This window comes from Heterodontus francisci, chromosome 1 (genome assembly GCF_036365525.1).
Source record: "Heterodontus francisci isolate sHetFra1 chromosome 1, sHetFra1.hap1, whole genome shotgun sequence".
In the NCBI taxonomy this organism is placed as follows: Eukaryota; Metazoa; Chordata; class Chondrichthyes; order Heterodontiformes; family Heterodontidae; genus Heterodontus; species Heterodontus francisci.
Window position 1 is genome coordinate 48,876,286 of NC_090371.1, and position 20,044 is coordinate 48,896,329.

At 42.6% G+C, this 20,044-nt stretch overlaps 1 protein-coding gene across 3 annotated transcripts in view; it reads right to left on the minus strand.

The window, feature by feature from the left end:
- Window positions 1-1,388: 1,388 nt before the first annotated feature.
- The window catches only part of dym (dymeclin), a 712,143-nt gene continuing 693,487 nt past the window's right edge, over window positions 1,389-20,044 (minus strand). For all 3 annotated transcript variants that reach the window (XM_068030338.1, XM_068030330.1, XM_068030348.1), the window contains one exon: window positions 1,389-14,176. In XM_068030338.1, the coding sequence (XP_067886439.1) occupies window positions 14,027-14,176 (150 nt within the window). In that variant the 3' untranslated portion in view covers window positions 1,389-14,026. The remainder of the gene's footprint in view (window positions 14,177-20,044) is intronic.

Below are 20,044 nucleotides of genomic sequence, written 5' to 3' on the forward strand. Positions count from 1 at the left end.
CATAAATCCTGTCTCTCAGAATCCTCTCCAATAATTTGCCCACCACCGGCGTAAGACTGACTGGTCTGTAATTCCCAGGGTTATCCCTATTCCCTTTCTTGAACAAGGGAATAACATTTGCCACCCTCCAATCATCTGGTACTACTCCATTGGACAGTGAGGACGCAAAGATCATCGCCAAAGGCGCGGCAATCTCTTCCCTCGCTTCCCGTAATATCCTTGGGTATATCCTGTCTGGCCCCGGGGACTTATCTATCCTCATGTCTATCAAAATTTCCAGCACATCCTCCTTCTTAACATCAACCTGTTCGAGCATATCAGCCTGTTTCACGCTGTCCTCACAAACGTCCAGGTCCCTCTCACTAGTGAATACTGTAGCAAAGTATTCATTAAGGACCTCCCCTACCTCCTCCGACTCCAGGCACAAGTTCTGTCCACTATCCCTGATCGGCCCTACCCTCACTCTGGCCATCCTCTTGTTCCTCACATAAGTGTAGAACGCCTTGGGATTTTCCTTAATCCTACCCGCCAAGACTTTTTCATGTCCCCTTCTAGCTCTCCTAAGTCCATTCTTCAGTTCCTTCCTGGCTACCTTGTAACCCTTTCGAGCCCTGTCTGATCCTTGCTTCCTCAACCTTAAGTAAGCTTCCTTCTTCCTCTTGACTAGCTGTTCCACATCTCTTGTCATCCAAGGTTCCTTCACCCTACCATCCCTTCCTTGCCGCATAGGGACAAACCTATCCAGCAGTCGCAGCAAGTGCTCCCTAAACAACTTCCACATTTCTGTCGTGCATTTCCTGAGAACATCTGTTCCCAATTTATGCTCCCCAGTTCCTGCCTAATAGCATTGTAATTCCCCCTCCCCCAATTAAATATTTTCCCATCCCGTCTGCTCCTGTCCCTCTCCATGACTATAGTAAAGGTCAGGGAGTTGTGATCACTATCACCGAGAGATCCCTGGGACCAAGGCCAAATGCAAACATACCTTTCCATACCTATCCTTGGAAATGTGGGTAAAATGGCGTCATTGACTGCAAATTTCAATAGCATATTTATCAACCAAGGTCACTACCAGTTTCACCTCTCCCCATCCCCCTGAATTTTCTCCAGTTGGTGCTAATTCATGTTAAGATGCAGGTCCAAGGGGGCCAGCATAAATCATCATCTTTGGCAGAGAAAAGGAAAACAAATTAGAAACTTTTGGAAAAATATTATTGTAGTGGTCATAGAATTTGACAGAGCAGTAGATTAAAATACAGGACAAGGAATGGTCAAAGTGTAATTGCATTTCATCCTACAAATGAGGGCGGCTATGTAACTCACCAGGCAGAAGAACCAAGCTAAACCACAGGTATATGGAAGAAAAAGCACCATGAAGTCTTACTCAATTGTTGTTGAATAAACACCTTTAATTTACAGATCTACTGTTTACAACAGTGTAAAAACACAGAACACACAACAGGAAACAATAGGACATGGAGCTAAAACCACATAAAATTAATACCATGCATCATAATCTACGTATATACATTACTTCCAAAAAGCCATTCAAAATCAAAAAGCTGCTCACCTGCCTTCCATGGGCATGTTTTCGACAGATTTAAATGGATCATGAAAGGAGTATCCAAACTACACCCCATGGACCACTTCCAACCCTCGAGTCCTGGCAATTCATTCCATAAAGTGCAGAAAATTATGCTCTATTTGCACTTATTATTCATGTTTGCTGGTTGTCCTACTTGAATTTTGTGGGCCTGGAGGCATGGAACATGTTCTTTCACCAATTGCCTCATTAGTAGATATATCCTGTATCAGAAAACCATGAGTGCTCAGGGCTTTGGGACCATTATTGTTTATGATTTATATAAATGACTAAGAGTCAGAAACCTGATGCAAACTAGTCAACTTTGAAGCCAATCCAAGAACAGCAGCAGAATTGTAGGAGGGAGGTCAGAAATGAATCAGTTGAACAAAATATGTAAGTGGCAGAACAATGGCAAATGAAATTCAAAGACAAGTGCAACATGGAGAGCAGACTTAAGAAAAAGAACTAGAATAGGCCATTCAATCCCTCAAGCCTGTTCAGCTATTCGGTTAGATCATGGTTGATCTGTATCTCAACTTCATTTACCCATCCTGGCTTCCTATCCCTTAATACCCTTGCCTAACAAAAATCTAGCAATCTCAGTTTTGAAATTTTCAATTCACAGAATCACAGAATAATACAGTGCAGAAGAGGCCCTTCGGCCCAACGAGTCATCACCGATGCATTAAAGACACCTGACCTGTCTACCTAATCCCATTTGCCAGCACTTGGCCCATAGCCTTGAATGTTATGACGTGCCAAGTGCTCATCCAGGTACTTTTTAAAGGATGTGAAGCAACCTGCCTCTACCACCCTCCCAGGCAGGGCATTCCAGACCGTCAACACCCTCTGGGTAAAAAAGTTCTTCCTCAAATCCCCCTTAAACCTCCCGCCCCTCACCTTAAACTTGTGACCCCTCAACTAAGGGGAACAGCTGCTCCCTATCCACGCCCCTCAATCTTGTACACCTCGATCAAGTCATCCCTCAGTCTTCTCTGCTCCAGCAAAAACAACCCAAGCCTATCCAACCTCTCTTCATAGCTTAAATGTTCCATCCCAGGCAACATCCTGGTGAATCACCTCTACACCCCCTCCAATGCAATCACATCCTTCCTATAATGTAGCGACCAGAATTGCACACAGTACTCCAGCTGTGGCCTTACCAAAGTTCTGTACAACTCCAACATGACCTCCCTGCTTTTGTAATCTATGCCTCGATTGATAAAGGCAAGTGTCCCATATGCCTTTTTCACCACCCTATTAACCTGCCCTTCTGCCTTCAGAGATCTATGGACAAACACGCCAAGGTCCCTTTGTTCCTCAGAACTTCCCAGTGTCAGGCCATTCATTGAATACTTCCGTGTCACATTACTCCTTCCAAAGTGTATCACCTCACACTTTTCAGCATTAAATTCCATCTGCCACTTTTCTGCCCATTTGACCATCCCGTCTATATCTTCCTGTAACCTAAGACATTCCACCTCAGTGTTAACCACTCGGCCAATCTTTGTGTCATCCTGCAACTTACTGATCCTACCCCCCACATAGTCATCTATGTCGTTTATATAAATGACAAACAATAGGGGAACCAGCACAGATCCCTGTGGTACGCCACTGGACACTGGCTTCCAGTCACTAAAACAGCCGTCTGTCATCACTCTCTGTCTCCTACAGCTAAGCCAATTTTGAATCCACCTTATCAAGTTACCCTGTATCCCATGTGCAAGTAATTGAATAAAATAATTGACATGCATACTACAGTATTTAGAAAGCTAAGGCTAAAGCTTGAGACACACCTTGGACTCTCACTAGACCAGACATGAGATCTGTCCAACCAATTGAGTGCAGCAATCAATGAAGCAAGCAGAATGTTAGAATACATAGTCAAAACTGTAGAATATGAGTTAGTGGAAGGTATGATCAAACTGTACAGTGCTCTAGTGAGGCCACACTTTGAATAGAACATCCGAAATATAAAGGAAACATTTAAATACAGAAGGCAATGCAGAAAAGAGCTGCAACATTGATCCCTTGTGTCAAAGGTCTGAGTATCAAGAAACTTGGACTTTTCACATTGGAAAGGAGACTTCAGAAGAGGGATCTTAATTCTCTAGATTTACATTCAATTTCCCTAACCTACCCTACCCTTTACTTTAAGTCGAGATTTGGGCTCAAAGACACAGCTTCAAAGCTCGTAAAAGGTAAAGCTTGGACTGATTTTCAGGAAATTCTTCTTCATATAAAGATAAACAATATTACAAAGTATTTACAGCACGGAAACAAGCTATTCAGCCCAACAGGTCTATGCTGTGTTTATGCTCCACATCTGCCGCCTCCCAACTTTCTTCAAACATAGCCCTTTATTCCTTTCTCCCGCACGTGCTTACCTGGTTTCCCCTTAAAGCAGCAATGCTATCCATCTCAACTAGATAGAGTAGTGGTGGCAAAAACCCTTGACACATTTAAGAAACAATTGAATGTGCAATGGGAGAATCTGGATTTTTTTCTGAATGGATAAATTAAGTTGGTGAATGGCCTTCCTCATCAATTATCATGATGCATTAGCATGCTTGAGTTATATGAAAATTAATAGAACCATTAATTTTAAAATGTGTCTGCAAAGCTTTATGGAATATATACAAATGGTGCTCAAAGGTGAAAAACGTGCAACATTTACTGTAAATACAACGTAAAACATCCAGGTGTATTACCATTTTATTAAAAATGCTTTACCCTTAAATTTTCTCCCTTCCTTTCTTGAAGATTCTGACCTCTGCTGCAGTACAGTTCCATGGGTGAGGGCATCCCTCTATCAACTCAATCAAGTGACCATTCTGCATGGACGAGGCTAGACAGTGAGTATTAATAAACTATCTACCCAAAGTGGACACGCGAGCAGGAATACTCTTACATTGCAGCAGCAGAGTCTAGTTTTATATTGTTTAAACAAAGTCACAAGTGAAGAAATCTTATGAAATCAGGACTTTACCCAATATCCTACCTTCACCGGATGTGTGTTATTAAGGATGTGTTCGGAACTGCAATACCTACGATACTACGGAGACTCCTAGATGTACCTCAATTTTATCCTTAGCTTTTCCCCAATGAACAGAAAATAAAAATATAACACATTTCAAATGTAATGATAATTTTTTTTGGGAAAAATGCAACAGAGAAACAAATTAGGCACCTTAGATGTATTCAGGACAAACTGTCTATGAAGCAATACAAAAAATAGAAATAGTACAAGATGGCATTTTTACATATTATGAAAATGTGAAGTTTCATTTGTAAATAGCTTCAGTGAAATCTCAGGAAGTAAACTCAAAATTAGTGCGTTTCAGCCTGGATTCCAATTTGTTTGAAGCTCTGAGGTGCTGAGAGAACGAGGGGAGAACATCATACAATTATAGAAAGTTTAAAGCACAGAAAGAGGCCACTTGGCCCATCGTGTCTGTGCCAGCCGAAAAACTATCCACCTATTCTAATCCCACCTTCCAGCTTTTGGTCCGAAGCCCTGCAGCTTATGGCACTTGAGGTGCATATCCAGACTCCTTTTGAATGAGTTGAGGGTCTCTGCCTCAACTACCCTTTCAGGCAGTGAGTTCCAGACCATCAGCACCCTCTGGGTGAAAAATATTTTCCTCATCTCCCCTCCAATTTTTCTACCAATCACTTTAAATCTATGCCCCCTCGTCACTGACCTCTCTGCTAAGGTAAATAGACCCTTCACCTCTACTCTATCCAGGCCCCTCAAAATGTTCTACATTTCAATCAGATCTCCCCTCAGCCTTCTCTGTTCCAAGGAGAACAACCCCAGCCTATCCAATCCTTCCTCATAGCTGCATTTTTTCAGTCCTGGCGACAGGTAAATCCTTTCTGTACCCTTTCTAGTGCAATTACATCCTTTCTGTGATGAGGTGATCAGAACTGCACGCAGTACTCAAGTTGCGGTCTAACCAATGAGTTGTACAGTTCCAGCAGAACCTCCTTGTTCTTGTATTCTATACTTTGGCTAATAAAGGAAAGGATTCCATACACCTTCTTAACCACCTTGTCGACCTGTTCTGCTACCTTCAGGGATCTGTGGACAAATCAGTGAATGGTGGCAGAGTATTTAATTGTATGAGGCATCACAGCAGAACACAGCCTGACTCTGTCCTCATCCAATGGCCAAATATCTGTATTTTCTAGCAAGTTCACCAGGTAGTGATCAGGAGCAAAACATGAGGCCGATTTCCTTCTTTATATCCCAGGACACAAGCCAATTGTACCATCTCAACTATTGCCTGGATCGAGATCCACTAATTCAGCACAGATCAGAGATTAAACATGGGACCTTTCTATTCTGTGTAGCTCAGTAGAATAGTCTATTTATCCATTAAGCCTTTAGGGAAGGCCATCAAAGGTACGATTTGGCGCTCATCAATCTATCCACATCAGGTGATTTACATCACTGTCACTTGAAAAGAGCCCCAAATTTTACTGATATGCAATTAATTTAAACTTGTTGGCTTTAAAATATATCAGGTGATGCCATTATTCACCATGTGTGAACAGACATATTCGCAGCATTTTCATTTGTATCGAGAGGAAGTCCCTTGTGATTTTATGGGCTGGCAGTGGCCCCGTCCACCGACCGGAAAGTCAGGGGCAATGCTGCCTCGGCTGGTTCAGGGAGCCCTGACTGAATTTTACATGCATCAGGCAGTTAACTGCATTAGGGCTTCCATCCCTTTAAGGGTCTAATTGTCCTCTGGGTGGGAGGGCCATCCACCACATCCCTGCCACTGGTAAGATGCCAGCTATGGCGGACATGCCCCCCCCCCCCCCCCCCCTCCATCTCTCTGCCCACTCCCTGAGGCTGTGTAAAATTTTGGCCATGGATTAAAAAAAGTAAGTGTTGCATTAATGAATACCACTGGAGTGGTATTCTCTGGCTGGAGTTTTACGCTGGGGCGGAGGCACCACCCACTGGCCAAAAGGTCAGGGTGAGCCCTGGGCTTGGAAGCAATGCTGTGATTTTACATGGCAGGAGGTCCCGCCTCAAAGAAGTCTCGGCAGCACCACCGGGAGCAGTGGCCACTGCTGGGACTGCACCCAGCAAAAGGTGTAGAAATGGAGACAGCCCTGGAATTGAGGTAAGTGTGAGGGGCCTCGCAGGGGACCGGCATGATGGGGAGTTTGGTGGTGGGTGGGGGGGGGGGGGGGGGAGGGAGGGTAAGAGTGTGCTCCAGCGGAGGTGGCTTGTGCCGTGGGGGAGCCCTCTGTGGGGCACAGGGTGCCCGATTAGGAGGGTCCGCCTCCCCCAGCCTGGGCAGCCTCCTGAGGTGCTGAATTACCCCCACCCGCCGCTGGCAATATACCAACGGCAGCAGGAGGAAGCTCTTAAGTAGCAAATAATTAGCCACTTAAGGGCCTTAATCAGCCCGAGCAGACAATTTGTCATCTCCCCCACCGCTTGTAAAATTGCAGTGGGGGGTGGGAAGGCGACGGGAGCAGCACCCCCCCACCTCCCACTCAATTTTACGTCCCCCTTCTCCATCTCCAGCCCGCTCCTGCAAGGGGAGGGGGGGCATAAAATTCCGGCCTTTCTTGTTGGTGCAAATGGAAATTGCTGAGCGGAGGCCAACCACTTCTTCACTCGGGCAGGAAGGAAATTACAAGAACCTACTGATATTTGAGTCCTTGTGGCCAGCTCTGTGACTGGCAGAGGCCAGAGTTGAGCACTGTAGATTGTGAGATAAAAAGTAAAAACTTTTTCTTGTGAATCCAACTCTTTTCTCCCAGTTCTAGATTCCTGAGGTAAAAATCTGTTTTCTTTTAACACGCAATGTTCCAATCATCTCCTCCCTTTGTTTTACATGATGGCAGGAATAGGTAAGGCCCAAAGAATAGCCATTACTATTAAAAATCTTAGCTATTTCTCTCTACTTTTGTTTTGCATTTCATTCCTTTTTTAAAATTTTCCTCTATAGGGCCATATTACATTGCTGGCTGAGAGGACAATCAGGCAACTTGCTTCTAAAGCTCAGTTAATGTACCTCCGGACCCATCTAATGGAGGTGCATGGCTGTTAAGTGACACACTGATTTTCTCTCCCTCCCAGGAGGGAAACCATCGAGCTAGCGTACATCTACATGCCACAACTAGGCATTTGATTTGTGGTCTGGAGGCTGGTGGGGAAGGACAAGGGAGGGTAATCCAACTTGGGTTGGATTAATAAGAGATCTCGTAGTTAAGGATCCTTCAGGGGGAAGCAATCACAACATGGTAGAATTTCAAGTTCAGTTTTAGGGTGAGCAACTCGGGTCTCAAACCAGTGTCTTCAACTTAAACAAGTGCAATTACAGAGGTATGAAGAAAGAAATGTCTAAAGCGGGCTGGGAAGATAGATTACATGGGAAGTCAGTAGGTGAGCAGCGAAGAAGACTTTTAAGCAGATATTTCATAACACTCAGCAAATATTTATTCCAGTCAGAAGGAAGGACTCGAAGAGAACGATGAACCACCCGTGGATAACAAAAGAAGTTAAGGAGAGTATCAAATCAAAAACAAAGGTGTACAATGCGGCGAAAACGAGTGGTAGGCCAGAGGATTGGGAATTTTTTAGAAACCAGCAGCGGATGACTAAAAAACGAATAAAGAGGGAGAAAATTGATTGAGAGTAAATTGGCAAGAAATATAAAAACAAACAATAAGAGCTTCTACGAGTATATTAAAAGGAAGAGAGTAGCTAAAGTGTGAGACCCTTAGAGGATGAGACTGGGGAATTAATAACAGGGAATAGGGAAATGGCAGATAATTTAAACCAATATTTTGCATCGGTCTTCACGGTGGAGGACACTATAAACATCCCAACAATAATAGATGAGCAAGGTGTAAATGGGAGGGAGGAACTTGTAACAATCTCTATCATGAGGGAAAAGGTGCTGGACAAACTGATGAGACTAAAGGCAGACAAGTCGCCAGGACCTGATGGCCTGCAATCAAGGGTTTTAAAAGAAGTGGCTGCAGAGATAGTGGAGGCATTGGTAATAATATACCAAAACTCACTGGATTCCAGTAGGGTACCAGCAGATTGGAAAACCGTTACTGTGACACCCTTATTCAAGAAAGGAGGGAGACAGAAAGCAGGAAACTACAGACCAGTTAGCTTATCAGTCATTGGAAAAATGCTAGAGTCCATTATTAAGGAAGAAATAGCAGGACATTTAGAAAAACATAACGCAATCAAACAGAGTCAAAATGGTTTTATGAAAGGGAAATCATGTTTGACAAATTTGTTAGAGTTCTTTGAGGATATAACAAGCAAAGTGGATAAAGGGGAACCAGTAGATGTAGTGTATTTGGATTTTCAGAAGGCGTTTGATAAGGTGTCACATAAAAGGTCATTGCACAAAATAAGAGCTCAGGGTATTGGGGGTAATGTGCTGGCATGGTTTGAGGACTGGCTAACACACAGAAGGCAGAGAGTCGGGATCAATGGGTCTTTTTCAGGTTGGAAAGCTGTAACTAGTGGGGTGCCACAAGGATAGGTCCTAGGGCCTCAACTATTTACTATCTATATTGACTTGAGTGGGCAAAAACTTGGCAGATGGTGTTCAATGTGGGAAACTGTGAGGTAATCCACTTTGGTAGGAAGAATAAAAAGGCAGATTATTATTTAGATGGAGAAAGACTACAAAATACTGCAGTACAGAGGGATCTGGGTGTTCTTGTGCATGAAACACAAAAGGTTAGCATGCAGGTGCAGCAACTAATTAGGAAGGCAAATGGAACTTTGGCCTTTATTGCTAGAGGGTTAGAGTTTAGAAATAGGGAGTAGGGAGTCTTGTTACAACTGTACAAGGTGTTGCTGAGGCCACACCTGGAGTACTGTGCACAGTTTTGGTTCCCGTATTTAAAGAAGGATATACTAGCATTGGAGGCAGTTCAGAAAAGGTTCATTAGGCTGATTCCTGGGATGAAGGGGTTGTCTTATCAAGAAGGGCTTTATTCATTGGAGTTTAGAAGAATGAGAGTTGATCTTATAGAAACATATAAGATTTTAAGGGGGCTTGACACGGTAGATGTTGAGAAGATGTTTCCACTAGTGGGGGAATCTTGAACTAGGGGACATAGTTACAGAATAAGGGGGCACATATTTTAAACTGAGATGCGAAGAAATTTCTTATCTCAGAGGGTGTCGAATCTCTGGAATTCTCTGCCTCAGAGTTGTGAAGGCTAGGTTACTAAATGTATTTGAGGAGGTGGTATATAGATTTTTGAAATCTTGGGGAGTCGAGGGTTAAGCGGAGCAGGCCTGAAAGAGGAGTTGAGGCCTGAGACAGATCAGCCATGATCTTATTGAATGGCGAGGCAGGCCTGAGGGGCCGAATTGCCTACTCCTGCTCCTATTTTTTATGCTCTTATGCTTATGCTCTTAGTATCAGAGCACATTCAATCACCATGGTTATTTGGGCTAAAGCTTAGACACTGTGGATTGAGATGACCTGGAACAACATAAGAAAAAGAGCGAATCTGTTAAATCTAGACTGATTCTTTGATATGTTCGAGGTGAATTTAGAGCACAGGTAGTCGCGTGATCTCTTATAAATAAAACTGAACAACAAAAAGAGGGAAAATAAAATCACACAAACAAGGTGGTTGAATTGTAAAAACTTCTCCGAATTCGGCAACATGCTAGCTCCACACCAGCAAGGCTTTCCTTGCTGTAATAATCTCCTTTGATTTATTACCAGTAATACAATCAACATGAAATTTCAGTTGAATTAATCTTGTCACCATCTATTGTACTATTCGATAGCTGCTGAGAAAGAGGTCTAGCAACATCTTCTTTGCAGGCATTGTTGACAGTGTATACATGCTGGGGCACCTAGGGTTGAAGGATAATTTAGAAATATACCAAAAATTCAAGACACCACACCCCAAACTTAAACTGACAAAATATTCTGCAGTGTGCTGGAAACCGATGTGCTAAAAATAGCATTTGCATTTATTTATCACCATAACACATCTTTCAAACCTCCCAAAACACTCGACATACAATTAATTACTTAGAAATGTGAACTGGCCATTGTTATGTCGTCAAGTACAGCAGCTGTTTTACACATAGCAAGCTGCTATATATGGCAATGAGATGCATGACCCGGTAATCTGTTTTTGTTTGGTTGGTTGAGAGAACGTTAGCTAGGACTCAGAGAACTCGGTGCTCTTTTTTGCATAGTGCCATGACATAGGGGCATCATGAGACATTACTTGGATGTCCAACTGTTACTGCAGGACAGTGCTAACTGTATGCCTGATATGTTAATGTGATGCCATGTTATACTTGTTTGATCATGAGCTGTGAAACAATTATAGGGTATTTGGTTTGAAGTTTTTTGTTAAATGGGAAAATACCTGGTTTTAGAAGTATCTGAATTAGAAATGTAATTACGTTTAAAATGTCAACATCAATAATGGACAGCAAATCCAAAGTAGGTTATAACTCAGCGAAGGCAGCTGGATTGAACTGCAATCTTACTCAATGTAAATAGCCTATCCTTAGTTGCACAAACTACTGTGCAGGTGTGTCCATCACTACTTGATTACGTTATGCAGTTGGGCTTTACGCATGTAATATTAACATGCTGGGGGTTACCAATGACCAAAAACTGAACTGGACCAGCCATATAAATACTGTGGCTACAAGAGCAGGTCAGAGGCTGGGAATTCCGTGGCAAGTAACTCACCAGTGCTTGTCCACCATCTACAAGGCATAAGTCAGGAGTGTGATCGAATACTCTTCTTGCCTGGATGCGTACAGCTCCAACAACACTCAAGAAAAGCAGCCCGCTTGATTGGCAACCCATCCACAACCTTCAACTTTCACACTATTCACCACCAACGCACAGTGGCAGCACTGTGTACCATATACAAGATGCATTGCAGCAACGCACCAAGGCACCTTAGACAGCAGCTTCCAAACACATGACCTCTAGCCCCTAGAAGAACAAGAGCAGCAGATGCATGGGAACATCACCACCTGCAAGTTCCTCTCCAAGCCACACACCATCCTGACTTGGAACTATATCGCCGTTCCTTCAGTGTCACTGGGTCAAAATCCTGGAACTCCCTTCCTATCAGCACTGTGGGTGTACTTGCACCCCAAGGACTGCATCGGTTTAAGAAGGCAGCTCACCACTACCTTCTCAAGGGCAATTAGGGATGGGCAATAAAGGCTGGCCTAAACAGTGACGCCCACATCCCATGAATCAATTAAAAAAGTATTTCCTTTGATTCCAGTTGCTGCCTTGGTTTTTTTTTTCAAAATTTCTGATTGTTTGTAACAACAAAGTCCACATCTGTGCATATGTTAGGCCTGAAAAGTGAAACACATGAAACAGCTTTGTGAAAATGCAACCTTGGATGTTTCTCAATTTATAAGGTCCTAATATTCTCAAAGGGGGATAAAAGAGAGACAGCAGCCTAAGTGTTCAATTAGATATGTACGCAAGCTGCATGCAGAGCTAACAGCATCAGTATGCTAACATTAAATGTTATAGTGTAAAGCTGCTTTTTCCTTAGACCGGCTGCATTATGGAGGCTTACCATTCTACACAAGTGCTGACCTAGCCATAACATTTTGGCCAATGCGCATAAGCAGTGTAAACTTATCATGATCTTGCGTCATGACATCACAAGAGAATGTGTGTGTGTTGGAAGACATCACAAGACCTACTGCCACTCCGGGACAACATGTACAGCTCCCAGTGTTGTAAAATCTAGGAGGTTTATTTTGATGTTTTCACTGGCTATGCTTGTGGTCAAAAACCAAATAAAAGCAGCTCAGGCGAGCAAAGTGCTCTACAATCACAGGATTAAGGAGAATTAATTTATTGGAGAGAATAGCAGGTCTATATTGGATACAATAACTTGTTTGTTGATATCTATTTGATTGTCTTTGGAGGAGCTCTATGCGCAAGAGTGAGAACTTGCATTTATATAGCATTTAATAATGACTCGCAGGACATCGCTAACTTCTTCATGTCTAATGAATTATTTTGAAGTGGTTTTATGTAGCCATTTTACACATAAATATGTCTTAAAAACAACAATGACAAGAATGGCCAATTCATTTTTTTCAGTGGTGTTAAATCACTGGTCAGAACACTGGGAGAAGTCCCTGCTATTCTTCAAATAGTGTCATGGGATTAATTACTTTAATAGGCAGATAGAACCTCAGTCTAATGTCTCAATTGAAGCAGCCAGAATTCCCACCACAGGTTTTGTTTCAGACAAATATTTACTGTATAATTTCTGCAATGGAGTTAAATGGGTATAGAAATACCTCCCTCTGGTTCTAAATAACTATACTACTGTTGGAAGTTGAATGCAAACAGGCTGTAACAAAGTTAAAGCCAGTCTTTGGGCTTTGCCAGTCATCATCTGGCAAGGGTGACATCAACCCCATCTCTGTTTCCCATGCCATTAGATATTACGGCAAATACTGCAGACCCTGAACCTCATCTCAGTGGCACCTGGTGTCAATTACAATAGAACCATTCCAGAAACACGTGCAAAATTGGGCCATTCTGGTTTATGTAGCTCCAAACAAACACCAGAGAGGAGCATTTATCTACTAAGTCATCAAGTGAGATCAAGCTTTTATTTTAGTCTAATTCTTCAATCAAGAATATATTTTGAAACCTAACTGGGATATACTTATCAAGTGGCATCCTAATTTAATACCTTGCTCTTGATCGTGCACACGCCATTTCAAAATTAAATTATTTTTTTAAAGAAAAGTGTTCATTGATGGCAACATCACTGGTTTGGTAGTCAGAAGAGCTGGATAATCCCTTCATTGCATATCATTTGTCCACAGCCCACACCATTATCACCAAATATACAACTTAATTTCTTAAAGTTTTTATTATAATAACTAAAAAAAAACATACTCCTCTGTCTCAGTTCTTACCTACAAGGACATTTCCTGGATCAGGAATGACCAATTCTAAAACATTTTAATTAAACATTATAATCAAATGATATTGGTATTCTGAATATACTTAAGAAAAGTGAGTATTGTATTTTATGGGATGTTTCTCTCTTTAAAGGTGCATTCCCCCACTGTTTACTGTACCACTTGCATAGAGGCCCATTACCCTCATCCCAGGGTGGGCAAAGGCATTCACTTTGATACTACTGACTAAACAAGAATGTTCAATGAAAAATTAGACAAATATAATTATTCCCTTCCAAGTATCTCAAGCTGTGCTATGGTGTGTGATTGACAACCTCCAATTTACACGGTGTCTCCCTGCCCAAAGAAATAACTCCCTAACACCACTGTAGACCATGCAAAATTTGGATGCAAGTTTCTTGTTCTCCTTGTACAACGGTTGTGTTACCTTTTGCCCCTCCCCCCAACCAATCATCCCAAGAAACAGGTGCTCAGCCAGAGTCCATTGTAAAAAGCTGGACTTGCTGTGGATTCCAATACAGCTCGGCAGTAGAGTTGTAAGCCAAAGACCAAATATATGGAACAAAAAACTCCTCTGGTTGCTCCTCTTCAACATACTTGAACTTCAGTTCTGGGAATTTCTGTGGTGAAAGAAAGATGAAAACAAAAATGAGTTAACTAATAGCCTGACAAAAGTTTGAGTACATCACAGATCAACCTTGAACCAGAATCCCTCCACCCTTTCTCCAGTCTCCACGTTCTTTCCTCAGACATTGATAATGTAATGCTATTACTGAGCTACAGCGGACACCTTCAAATCAGACATTCCTTATCTATATGCTCTGTACCTCACCACTGGATGCACTCATTCACAGAGCCATCAGTACACTGGATTTGAGTTCCTGTTTTTTATTGTACTCTGTAGTGTTGCAAAGTCATTCAACAGATCTAAAAATTATTTAAGTTGAGAAAGAAGACAAGAGATAAATTCCGTCATGAGTTTGGATCTTTCTCTCCCTCACCTGCATTCCATTAAGGTGATTGGTAGAAGGATTAGAGGGGACATGAGGAAAAAAGTTTTCACCCAGAGGTTGGTGGGTGCCTGGAATTCGCTGCCTGGATTGGTGGTGGAGGCAGAAACCCTCAACTCGTTTAAAAGGTACCTGGGGACCTGCTGAAGTGTTGTAACCTGCAAGGCTACGGACCAGGTGCTGGAAGGTGGGATTATAATGGGTGGCTAGTTTTTTTCAGCCGGTACAGACATGATGGGCTGAATGGTCTCTTTCTGTGCTGTAACTTTTCTATGGTTCCTTTCTCGATTGTCTTCATTGTTGTCCTGCCTTTTTGCTTTTACCTACAAACTTGGGACATGTGGCTTGTTGTTCAAGACATTACTTGATATATGTATTAAACAAATAAATATATAACTTGCATTTATATACCATCTTTCAAGCCCACAGAACATTCTAAAGTTAACAGTCAATTAATTATTTTTTAAAGTGCAGTCACTTATTTAGGCAAATGTGACAGTGAATTTGTAGAGTAAAGCCCTGTGCAAGAGCAAGTGAGGTAAATGAATAGTTACTCGGTTTTGGTAGAATTACAGAGGTATGAATGTTGGCCAGTGTTAAATGGATCCAAGCCAAATAATGAAGAATGAAACTATATGCAGATCCTTTTCTGGCTAGTCAGTTTGTTCACAGAATGCAGCATTACACATCTTTGCCAAACCCCCTTGTGTCCAGCAGACTCTCTTTATATTCACTTCATATCCTTAATCCATCAATGCCTTACAGCTGTTTACCTTTAACATAATCAACCATTAACATATTCCCTTTTCTTTAAAGGAAACTTAAACAATTACAAAGCAAAAGAGAAAAAAGATGATTTTCCATATTTCGTACAACTCATATTACAGCGTGTTCCTCTTCTAGGACCTCTAACGATTTCTTGGAACAAACATTTCTTTTAGTAAAACAGTCTGATAATTGGTGACTTGTGTCGACCCATTTAATTTTAGAGATTTCTTTTCTCGCTTACATTTCTTTTATACTGGCAAGATCAATCTTTTCTCAGCGACACTCTTTGTCGAATGAACGTTATCCCAAAGTGAAGAGTTATCCATATAACATTCAATGGGCAAACCTTTCTCAGAATGCCCCTTGGATAGGATTTCTTTCAAAATGTTAGATAAGTAAAATCCCATATCTATCGCTTCTACTAATGCCAGTGTTTCTGCAGCTAGAGTGCTCTGAACTACTCTTTTTATTTTCTTGGCTTCCCAAGCCAAGGGAAAATAATTTTCACATTTTCCCACCAAGAATATGATAAACCCGGTTGTACTCAAATATCCATCTGGAAGAGTGGCATGAGAAGCATCTGATCATTCAATGCTGGAAACTTGAGTATGCATTTCTCCGAATTTAATTTCTTTAATGTTTGATTTTCTCTCAAAACTTCAATTGTAGCTTGTTTCATCATAGTACTAAGTTCAATACATCATGACTGGCATCAGGCCTTGTCTGAGTACATAACTAGCAAATTGCCCAATCAGGCTTCTTAGCTGCTCTGTTTCTTCTTTGGATGCAAGATCATCTTTATTTGATCGATTCATGGGGATCCGTATAACACTTTCTAGATATGATTGTTGATTCAAGGTTATTCCCGACCTATTCAAATCAATGTCTAACCCTATCTATTTAAAGGCCCCTGAAGCCTGACTTCCAATCTTAAACTCCCCTTTCAATTTATCTACAGCCAATTGCTCAAATTCCACAGAACCTCCCCATAGAAAATCACTGACGTGCATCATAAAGATACCTGCGAGTTTCTCTTTGTGATACCAGTAAAACATTGCCGAGTCTGCTTTCAGCTGTATACAGCCTACTTTCAGCAAGACAGAGCTAACCGAGAAATACCATACTCTCAACACATCATTCAATCCATAAAAACATTTAATTTCCACAGCTTCTCTTCTACAGGTGGTTTCGAAAACACCTCTTTGAAAATTTTCACCCTGCAAAAATGCAGCTTTTATATTTTTTTTATTCTGTCATTCGTGAGATGTGGGCATCGCTGGCTAGGCCAGCATTTATTGCCCATCCCTAATTGCCCTCGAGAAGGTGGTGGTGAGCTGCCTACATCAATCGACCTTAATTCCCATGAATATGTGGCTAAAATAGTTAAGAAAATTTTCAAGATCACTTTTCCTGCCGTGGAGGAGTCCACTCTCGCATCTTGATCACCAAGTCTCTCTTCGAAACCCTGTGTCACTACTCTTGCTTTAGCCTTGTATGTCCCATCTGGGAGCACTTTGTTTGTATGTCTCCATCTATGTGAGAAGGCTGTCTGTCTGTTATCTTGCACTTCAGAATAGACACCAGATTCCCTCCAACTTCCCAACTCTTTTTGTTTTGCCTCTCATTAATTTTTCTTCTAATTTATTTGCAGCCACCATAACTTAATCATCATAAGGCCTTCTACTTCTACTAGTTTTCCTAAATTGTTCTATAGTCCTGGTTCTAGTCAAGCTACGGCCTCTACTTGCCCTCTTATTTCTTTCTGGACTACTATTACAGGATGGCTCCCTCCCATGATCAGAGGTTCTGTCACCAGTACGTGACCATTTCCTAATGCTGTAGTCACTTCCAGATCCACAATGGGGACTCGCACTGAGTTTTTTTTGCTTTCCACCGTTTCATCTCATTTTGCCAATCCATGATCTTACCTCTTGTCCATCATCTGGAACTTTTGCCAATGTTGTAACTTGCTGGTGGCTTTCCCTGCTCTCCCTACAATGGTCGCATCCCTCCATTTAGTGGCTCCCTCTGTTATGTACGTTACCCTAGTACCGACTCTAGGCAGTTGCCCATTTGGAGAAACAGCCCTATCTTGTGCATCGGTATCACTTTGTCTATTGTCATCCAGCCCCTTATCTACCGTATTCTGTTCCTCATAATTGAGACTGAGTGAGACTGGCAGAGTTTAAAAGTGCAGCGGCAACGGGAAGGAGCGAGACTGAGTGAGACCAGTGACAGGAGGCAGAGGGTGGTAGTGGAAGGTTGTTTTTCAGATTGGAGGCCGGTGACCAGTGGTGTGCCGCAGGGATCAGTGCTGGGCCCTCTGTTGTTTGTCATATATATTAATGACTTGGATGTGAATGTAAAGGGCATGATTAGTAAGTTTGCAGATGACACCAAAATTGGTGGTATAGTGGACAGTGAAGAAGGTTGTCTAAGGTTACAACAGGATGTAGATCAACTGGGAAATTGGGCAAGGGATTGGCAAATGGAATTTAACACAGATGTCAAGTGATGCATTTTGGGAGGTTAAACCAGGGCAGGACATATACAGTGAATGGCAGGGCCCTGGGGAGTGTTGTTGAGCAGAGAGACCTTGGGGGGCAAGTACTTAGTTCCCTGAAAGTGGCAACACAGGTAGACAGGGTGGTGAAGAAGGCGTATGGTATGCTTGCCTTCATCGGCTGAGGCATTGAGTACAAGAGTTGGGACGTCATATTACAGTTGTACATGGCGTTGGTTAGGCCGCATTTGGAGTACTGTGTGCAGTTCTGGTCGCCGCACTACAGGAAAGATGTGATTAAGCTAGAGAGGGTGCAGAAAAGATTCACAAGGATGTTGCCTGGTTTGGAGGGCTTGAGTTATAAAGAGAGATTGGATAGGCTGGGTCTGTTTTCCCTGGAGCGAAGGAGGCTAAGAGGGGACATGATAGAGGCATATAAAATTATGAGAGGCATAGACAGGGTAGATAGCCAGAGTCTGTTTCCCATGGTAGGGGTGACTAAAACTAGAGGGCATAGATTTAAGGTGAGAGGGAGGAGGTTTAAAGGGGATCAAAGGGGTAAATTTTTCACACAAAGAATAGTGGGTATCTGGAATGAGCTGCCTGAGGAGGTGGTGGAGGCAGGAACAGTGGCGACATTTAAGAGGCATCTGGACAGGTACTTGAATGAGCAAGGCATAGAGGGATACAGAATTAATGCAGGCAGATAGGATTAGTATTATGGTCGGCATGGACGCAGTGGACCGAAGGGCCTGTTTCTATGCTGTACGACTCGATGAGAGCTCAAAGCCGAGGTGTGTTCCTCATGCTCCATGTCGGAAGCAGGGAACATTTCCAGTGCCCGGAACCAGCATGTGTGCAGGAAATGTACCCAGCTGCAGCTCCTGGAAGCCCGGGTTTCGGAGCTGGAGCGGCAGCTGGGGACGCTGTGGAGCATCCAGGAGGTGGAGAGCATCGTGGATAGCACGTATAGAGAGGTGGTCACACCACAGGCTCAGACCCCACAGGCAGGAGGGGAATGGGTGACCACCAGGCAGATCAAAAGGACGAGGCAGGCAGTTCAGGAACCTCCTGTGGCTATTCCCCTGCAAAACAGGTATACTGCTTTGGATACTGTTGGGGGGAATGGCCTCTCAGGGGAAAGCAGCAACAGCCCAATTTGTTGCACCACGGTTGGCTCTGCTGCACAGGAGAGGTGCAAAAAGTGTGGGAATGCAAGTAATGGACAAGTAATGTTAAAAAGACAAGCCTTCAAGCTTTGTGCCTTAACGTGCGGAGCACTCGTAATAAAATGGATGAATTAATCGTGCAAATAGATGTAAATGGGTATGATATAGTCGGGATTACGAAGACATGGTTGCAAGGTGACCAGGGATGGGAAATGAACATCCAGGGATATTCAGTATTTAGGAAGGACAGACTAAAAGCAAAAGGTGGTGGAGTTGCATTACTGGTTAAAGAGGAAACTAACGCAATAGTGAGGAAAGATATTAGCTCTGACGATGTGGAACCTGTACGGGTAGAGCTGAAAAACACTAATGGGCAAAAAACGTTCGTGGGGGTTGTATATAGACCCCCAAACGGTAGTGGTGATGTTGGGAATAGCATTAAACAGCAAATTAGAGATGCATGCGATAAAGGAACATCTGTAATTATGGGTGACTTGAATCTGCATATAGATTGGGCAAATCAAATTAGTCACAATACCGTAGAGGAGGAATTCTTGGAGTGTATACGGGATGGTTTTCTGGACCAATACGTTGAGGAACCAACTAGAGCACAGGCCATCCTAGACTGGGTATTGTGTAATGAGAGAGGAATAATTGACAATCTAGTGGTGTGAGACCCCTAGGGGACGAGCGACCATAATATGACAGAATTCTTCATCAAGATGGAGAGTGGCGTACTTGATTCTGAGACAAGGGTCCTGAATCTTAGGAAAGGAAACTACGAAGGTATGAGGCGTGAGTTGGCCATGACTGATTGGGAAACGCTACTCAAAGGGATGACGGTGGATAGGCAATGGCAAACATTTGAAGAGTGCATGGACGAACTGCAACAATTGTTTATCCCTGTCTGGCACAGAAGTAAAAAGGGAAAGGTAGCCAAACCATGGCTTACAAGGGAAATTAGAGACAGCATTAGGTCCAAGGAAGAGGCATATAAATTTGCCAGGAAAAACAACAGACTTGAGGATTGGGAGTAGT